Genomic DNA, 8760 nt, shown 5'->3' on the forward strand with positions numbered 1-8760 from the left:
CACTGTGGCCTGGCCCGCGATCGGGGCCTACTGATCGGTGGGCCAGCCTCTCCTGGTGGGGGCTTCGTTTGCTCCTCGTCGGCCCCTGTAGCCCTACACCATGTTGCGTCAGGGCCAGTGCGGAGAAGGAAGCTACCGCGCAGGCACGCCAGTCGCAGCACGCATGCGCAGACCCGCGGCGCCCATTTGACGCCGGTATCGGAAGCTGGAGGGGCGTGTATCACTCCAGTGCCATTCTGGCCTCCTGTAGGGCAGAGGATCGCTACACCTAGCGGTCCGATAATGCCGTCGTTAAACTGTCCAGTTTTTCCAACGGTGTCAACACTCTGCCGTCTGAAGGGAGAATCCCGCCCCATATTATTGATAGTAAAATAAGAACCATAGGAACAGGAGGACAATCAGTCTCTCTAATCTATCTGTCTTTCAGTTTGGTCATGGCTGATGTGTATCGTAACTCCATCTACCAGCCTTAGATGTATATCCCTTAATACCTTTGGCTAGCAAAAATATATTAAAGTTATCAATTGATTTAGCATTTTTGCTTTTTGTGGGAGTTATAGAGTTTCATGGTGCTCATTTGTCAACACACAGAGACACACATGCACAAACACATACACCACCCACACACGCGTGCTCACATACATGCAAACACACACCACACACGTGCGCATACACATGCAAACACACACACATGAAAACACATACAAATAAACACAAATATGTAGACACACACAGACCGCACATATAGACACACCACACATACATAAACACACAGTCACATCACACATAAATGTGATGACACACATGTGCGCACACACATGCAAACACATGCAAATAAACACACACATGCAAACACAAACACACACCACACATACAGACACACCACACATACAGACACACCACACATACAGACACACCACACATGCATAAACACACATGACTGAATTATACGCTCTCAAATTGGGACTATTCACCACTTGGCAGAGCATATTATGGGGTGTGATGATGCCATTTATGACATCATCACACCAATTCCCAATAAAAGGACAACTGGATGGTCAAAATATTGGGAATCCGCCTGCATTATTCAAAAAACAAGTGAAAAACTTTTTAAGGCAATTAACTACCTGTCTCACTGCAATAAACCGGTCAGAATGCAATAATAATTTCCAGGGTGAGATTCACAACAGGTGAGGAATAGTTTTTTCATGGTCTAGTTTGTTTCGATGGGTTTGTTTATTTGTATGTGTTTGTGTGCGCACGTATGTTTGCTTGTGCATGTGTGTGCGCACGTGTGTGTGTATGCATGTGCGTTCGCGTGCGTGTGTGAGTGTGTGTGTGTGTGTGTAACTAAGACCGGAGTCTCGGCTTTACAGTTCAAACTCCATTGGCTGCAGAGACTGTTCATTTGGGGTTGGCAGGGGCATCGTGTGGACATGTCTCATGAGGAGGATTCTCCTCTGATTCAGAGGGTTCTCTTAATTGTATATTTTCCCATCTTTTACCCGGGGTGAGTGGTAAAAATTATCTGAGACAGCTGGAGATTGTGGACTCAGTTGGAAACACAACGGCAGTGAGTTGGAGAGAAGGGAGAGAGGAGGATCTGGGAGAAGGGTGAGAGGAAGTAAGGGAACAGAAGGAGGCTCAGTGTGTTGTGGTTCCTCACACAGGGGGACAGAGCAGTACTAGAACCCAGGGGGTCAGGAGGACCCTAAAAACCCTTAGCAGAGGCACAGATGCACATATGCCGCCCCAATGTGTACAGGCAGAGATTTAATTGTCTGCAACTGAGCAAGGCTCTGTGTAGGAAAAGATTCAGCCTTTCAAGAGTGACCATGGCAGCACTTTGGGTGATACTGTCAGGTAAAATAACATCCTTGGGGGTCACCCAATGCCTGTCGCATTGAAGAGGACAGTGGCACTGAACTTCTTTGACAGATTAATTCCAGGCAGCCTGCAGTGATCTTCGTGGGATAATGCAGCCTGCTGTACATCATCACATCAAGGTGTTCACAGATGCAATATTCCGAAGGAATTCCATCTCCCTCATGCAGGATGTCCAAAGCCAGATGGTTAGAGACCAATCATTTGCAGCAATTGTGGGTTTCCCAAGGGTACAGGAAGCCATCGTCTGCACACCCGTAGCCACTAAGGCTCTGCCGGGACAGTCATAAACTTTCATCAATAGAAAGGGTTTCCACTTGATCAATGTGCAGTTGGCATGTGACCACAATCAATGCGTCCTGCAGGTTTGTGCCAGGTACCTGGGCAGCAGTCACAATGCATATATTCTAGGGAACACACAAATTTCTGACTTTTTCAGTGGCTCGGATACATTGTAGGGATGGTTACTAGGTGATAAGGGCTAACCATTCAAATCATGGCCAATGATACCGGTGAGGGTGCCAAGATCTGATGTAGAGAGGAGGTACAAGAGCCATGCCAGCGTCAGAGTCATCGTGGAGCAAACTATCGGACTCCTAAAAATGAGCCTCCGATACCTGGACAGATCTGGTGATGCACATCATCATGTCTGTCCCTGTTGGTTGTGATTTTCTGTGAACTCCATAACATTGCCATACCAAGAGGATATGTACTAGAGAATGATGACAGGGCAGGCTGGGGTGAATCCTTTGGGTTTGATAGTGTTGATGTTCCTGGCCATGATTGAGTCTATGGCCATGAGAATAGGGATGCCTTATTACGGCAAAGATTTTTGCACCACGGCTACAAAACGGGTTTAGCGAAATCTCACCTGTCGTTTTCTCAGGTGCAGTGAGAGAGTCCTGTGGTCCTTATATCCAAACATTCTCCATCACCTTACACAAGACCGTGATTCCTTCTGCCCTCCCTTAACCTTTGATTTCTTCCCTCAACCTTCAGACATCAATCATACAGCCACTGCAATCAATAAGAACTGCATGAGGGAATGTGTTTGATGTTTATCCACAAGTTTTCAAGGCATAATATCATCAATAAAAATAACCTCACTCATGTGTGCTTATTCGTGACTAATGTAGATATTTAAGAACATGTTTATGAGTGCTCTGATGCAGTGGTTCCCCCCTCGCTTGTAGCTGCACTGGAGAGAGGTGTCTGATCTTCCACCTCCCTTGGCCTGATTTACTTTGGCGAGCGCCCTCTGCGCGGTCGTGATCTTGAGTGACTGGCCATTCCAAGAGACTTTTGCAAAGATGTATACAAGTCTTCAATCACCGCAGCAATAATATGCGACGCCTGTGTCAATGGCCAATGGATGGAGGGGGATGCTGCCCCCGCCGGAAGTGCCACGGGAGGAACTTCCAGATGGAGGCAGCTGCTGCTCACCCTCCACCACTAGGTCTGGTTGCTTCTCCCTGCCAACCAGTGAGGTTCTAGGAGCTGGGTGGATGACGAGGTCCCTTGTCGCCCTGGGTTTGAGTCCCTTAACTCATTGCCAAGCCAATGGTGTGCAGGTCAGAGTGCATCCCGATGACTGTGTGCCCCTCCAGGACAGTCAACAGTCTGTTTGTGGCGAAAGCTTGGTGCTCCGAAGAGTAGGTGATTACAGCACTTATAGCCTGGATGGACACCTCCACAGTCCAGCCAGCCACTGACCTCATGCTGAACATGCAGCATCTACCACCTTATGGATGGCTCTAGATGCTCAAAAACCGATTCAGAATCAGTCTCCGGAACCTCCCAGACAATTCTCTAACTGCCAACTACACCACCACAGCTCTGGCAGATGCACGTGTGATTTTGAAGTGCCCACATCAGTGCGTGCACGACCTCTGCCTGACATTCTAAACCCTTCTGAAATGCCAGCATTTGCAACGGTGCCAGGTGAAGAGAAGGAATGTGATGCTGCATCCTCCGAGGGTTCTCCACAGGAGGACAAGGAGGGAGGTAGTTAGACGGCTCCAGGTGCAGCCTACATTATGGAGGCTTCTCCTGTACCAGGGAGCCATCAGTAATGGATAGTCTGGTATCTAATCAGTTGACACATCAGCTGTGTCACACAATGCACATAAACCTCTTCACCATCTGGCGCGAGGCGCCCACTGACGCAAGTTGGAACACCGCCAACAGAACATTGGCACATATTATCCAAACATTCTCCATCACCTCATATAAGACCACGATTCCTTCTGCCCTCCCTTAACCTTTGATTTCTTCCCTCAACCTTCAGACATCAATCATACAGCCACTGCAATCAATAAGAACTGCATGAGGGAATGTGTTTGATGTTTATCCACAGGTTTTCAAGGTATAATATCATCCGGCCATATATTTATCAAATATATCTTAAAGCAAAAGAGTTGTGAGATATTCCAATTACCATTTTCTGACAGTTAATTGACTTCCAGAAGTTCAATATCTTGAGAACTGACATTTGGTTAATGTGAATTATGCAACGCGATTATCATCTTCTAGAGTTTCAGAAGGCCCTGCTGAAGGAGCTGAAAAGATTGGACAACTACCTGAAAGAACCCCTTTCAGATGAGATTGATGCTAACAGTACAGAGATGATTCTTGTTTCCAAGCGGAAATATCTGGATGGAAATGAGCTGACACTGGCGGACTGCAATCTATTACCTAAGCTGCATATCATCAAGGTACCATTTTAATAAATTTCATAAAAATATGCATTTGATAGGTGAAATGGTTCAGGCCCCATATTCTAACAAGTGACAGGAACAGTTCGGCCCAATTCCGAAGTGTCAGGGTTGGTCTGGTACTCTGGGAACATTCTGCAATATGCCACTTTTTAAAAATAAATTTAGAGTACCCAATTAATTTTTTCCAATTAGGGAGCAATTTAGCGTGGCCAATCCACCTACCCTGCACATCTTTGGGCTGTGGGGGCGAAACCCACACAAATATGTGCAAACTCCACGTGGACAGTGACCCAGAGCCAGGATTCGAACCTGGGACCTTGACTCCGTGAGACTGCGGTGTTAACTACTGCGCCTCCGTGCTGCCCCCTCAATATGCCACTTTAATTTCACAACTCACAACAACTGCATCTTTTCAGCAAATACGAGGAGTGCATGATAGCTTTATCTCGGTGGTTTTCTTTTATGTAATTCTGTTCCACCATCCAGAATGTTATCTAGTTGCAAACCATGCAATTTTAAAATAAATAGATCGACTGTATCGAAATACAGGCTGTAGAGTATCTTGGTAATGTTAAGACCAGGAAAGGACGAGTGTGCTGTTTATCTGGCCCAACTACTCTACAGGTGACACCATTAGTGCAAATGTTTAATTCACTCACCAAAATGGTTAATTATTTACCTTCGCTACTGTTAGATCCAGAATAAAAGAATTCAGAGTAATTGTTTATTATAAAACAAAACTTAATTTTTAAACTAGTTGCAAGAACTGGTTAATGCACAATTTGTAATCTAGTAGTATAACTATTTTCCCCTTTCAAAATACCTCCATAAGATCCAAGGTTCCTTGGACAGCACCTTCCAATTGCACGACCGCTCCCATCTAGAAAAACAAGAGCAGCAGAATCCTGGGAACCGCACCACCTGGAGGTTCCCCTTCAAGTCTCTCACTACCCTGACTTGGAAATATATCGCCGTTTCTTCCCTGTCGTTAGGGCAACATCCTGGAAAACACTCCTTAACAGCACAGTGGGTGTACCTCCACCTTAAGGACGGCAGCAGTTCAAGAAGACAGCTCACCACTGTCATGATATTCAGATAAACATCATGGTGCAAACACACATACACACTGATGGACAGATCAACGGACCAATCAATACACACACAACATCACAGCCAATCACAGGCAAGAGCAGGCACACTATAAAACGGGGAACACGACACTTCCGATTCATTCCAGCAGGAGACAGCTCAGGGCACAGGGCTCACAGCAAGCCACTCAGACATTCACCATGTGCTGAGTGCCTCTCCAAGATAGTGTTCGGACTGGGTCCACAGGTAAGAGGGTAATGAACGAACCACAGTAACCAGTTTACAAATGTTAATATTGTTAGTAATAAAACTGAGTTGTACCTTCCGCACCGTGTTGGTTCGTCTGTGTAGCAGAGCACCCAACATGACAACCACCACCTTCTGAAGGGCAACTAGGGATGGGCAATAAATGCTGGCCTAACCAGCAACCCCACATCCCATAAATAAAAAAATAAACACACACGCGCACAGTTGCAAGTACAAAGGCAGCAGTCTTCATTAGTGTGTTTCTGTGAGAAGCATTTATTCAACAGACATTGAGGTGTTTGCTTCCAGAGAGATTCCTCAAAGCAGAGCTATATGACTATGGCAAGCCAATTAGTTAGTACAGCATTGCATTTCAAAAACCCAAGCAACCACAAAGGACAAACAAACAGGGTCTCAGCAGAGATTGGCAGTTAAATAAAACTTTATGGAAAGGAGATAGTTTGCAAGGTTTCGACGCCGTCGGTCTGATTCTCCCTCGTGTGAAGATGGATCAAGATTTCCAGTAGATGTCTGGAGGTTCTCACCAACAGAGCTTCGGCATGGAGGGGAATAGAGCCGGATGAATCCTTGGAATCTCCCTCTCATCTCAGGCTCCTGAGTTTCCGAATACAGACAAGTTCCAGTGAGATGAGGATTCGTAGCTGGATACTGATAACCATCCTGTATTTCAGGCAAGGCGAGGTGAGTGTGAGCTGGGCAGAATTCCCCTTCTCGATTTATTCCCAACTGAGTTGTAAAAAAATTCAAAACATAAAACCCATCTTCATCAGGTGACTGCCAATAAAACATCAGGACGTTTGTCTTTAACATAACGTCCCCCAGCCATCAAAATAATTACAGTCCAAATAAGCAAACAGCTCTCCTCTTCAAGTGCCATGCTAGTCATTCAGCTGAGCTTATGTGATATCTTGGTGAAATGGCACGCTTGCTCACAGTCCAAATGAATTTATGACCTTTCAAAAAAAAAAATCAAACTAGTTCCCAAGTGTCCAAATAATGCAATGTCCTTCCAAATTTGAAAAGAAAATATAGTTTTTGAAGATATGATTTTCTAACAGTAATCACACGCAAATAGTTTCTTTATAACGTTGCAACAAGGATTTAATATCCTTTTGGCTGCCCCATGTTCGAACCCTTCTATATTATATTTTAAACTGAGGAATTAATGTGACTCATGTTTCCTGGACTGGGATTAGGAGCTAATGAACAAAGGTCTCTATGTCTGATCACTATCCAGCGATCCTTGAAGGAAACATGTGCGTGTTTGGACATCAGGTGAGACCAGGACAAATCTGAGCTATGGTAGCTCGGCAAATAGCGCTCACGGTTTAAGCAAACATTGGAAGAAATGCTACTTTGACAAGATGAGTGGGGTAATGCAATGGTTAGCACGGCTGCCTCACGGCGCTGAGGACTTGGGTCCAATCCCGGCCCCAGGTCACTGTCCATGTGGAGTTTGCACATTCTTCCCAAGTTTGTGTGGATCTCACCCCCACAACCCAAAGATGTGCAGGGTAGGTGGATTGGCCACGCTTAATAGGGAAAAAAGTAGAATTGAGTACTCTTAAGTTTTAAATAAAAAAGAAATAAACTTTAATAAAGTGAGTTGTCAGTACCTTATTGAGTTGTTACCTTCTGGTGAAAAGAGCGAAGCATTGGGCTATTGACAGAATTATATCTAGCTAGAATCACAGAATAGGTTTGTTTTAATTTAATGTAAATACCCAGTTATATGGAACCTCCTCCCTCCCTCCCTCCCTCTCTCCCTTCCTTCCTTCCTCCCTCCCTCCCTGTCTGATTCGCCAGATTCGCGCCTCAGCATCATGCTAACATGGGGAGGCGTTTTTAAACGCTCCCTCAGCACTCACTCCCAGTCAACATACAAACATGGCAGTGCACAGACCTGCTCCGTGCTTTGGGGATGCCGACCTGTCAGGCTTCTCGACAGACCCGCTGTGAGATTATCGTGACAGAGGCTTCACATGTATCAGGTTTAATATGTTTTAATAGTGAATATTTGGCCTTTCCATTCCCCCTAGGTACAGATAGTGCTGACATCCCACCCCGTGCCCAATCAGTCATCCTCTCTCTTCTTGATCCTCAACTATGTAACATTTCATACAGCACACTAACATTAAACAACAAGGAAAAGTCACCATTCCATATTAGTACCAATAGGAAACTATATCAGCTAATTTTCACAAAAAAACAAACACACAGCATCACCCCTTGTAGGTTCCTCAACAGAGGACAAGCGTGAGAATGTTTTATCATGCCCAGAACTTTGTCAGAGAAATGATCTGTCCATCAATGTGTTACTTGTTCCACATATCAGTGCCATTCTCCGTCCAGGAGCCGCAGCTGTGCAGGCCCTCACACACGGCCCAATCTCACCGGAACCAAATCCTGGCATTCACACATTCCACTGGTGCTCAAAGTGCAGTTGAACAGTCTTGACTTCCAGCGTGTTTAACCCACGGTGACGTGCCTGTTACATGCAGCACTCACCACACCAGCAACAAAAGTATCAGCAATATATGAAAGCATTTCTTCAACAGCATCATCAGGTGTTCCAGGACCTAGGCATCTTAGAAACAATTGTCCTTCTTTCAGGCTACATAAAATCAAGGAAACAGCAGCCTCCAGGCATTTGCAGCCACCAGCAGGAGCAAGCAGCAAACACAACCTGCAGCTGTGCAGTGCTCTCACAACGAACATGGCCAAGTCTTGATTAGCAATAGCCTTCAGCTGTTAAGCTAGAGGCTGCTCACAGTCAAAGGTAGTGAAAGTGACCTTCAGCGTA

At 45.5% G+C, this 8760-nt stretch overlaps 1 protein-coding gene across 1 annotated transcript in view; it reads left to right on the plus strand.

Annotated features, from left to right (window-relative positions):
• LOC140420966 (chloride intracellular channel protein 2-like) overlaps positions 1–8760 on the plus strand; it is a 41405-nt gene that overhangs the window by 22505 nt on the left and 10140 nt on the right. Inside the window, exon 5 of the mRNA XM_072505175.1 lies at positions 4417–4598. Coding sequence (XP_072361276.1) covers positions 4417–4598 — 182 coding nt within the window. The remainder of the gene's footprint in view (positions 1–4416; positions 4599–8760) is intronic.

This window comes from Scyliorhinus torazame, chromosome 5 (assembly GCF_047496885.1).
Source record: "Scyliorhinus torazame isolate Kashiwa2021f chromosome 5, sScyTor2.1, whole genome shotgun sequence".
In the NCBI taxonomy this organism is placed as follows: Eukaryota; Metazoa; Chordata; class Chondrichthyes; order Carcharhiniformes; family Scyliorhinidae; genus Scyliorhinus; species Scyliorhinus torazame.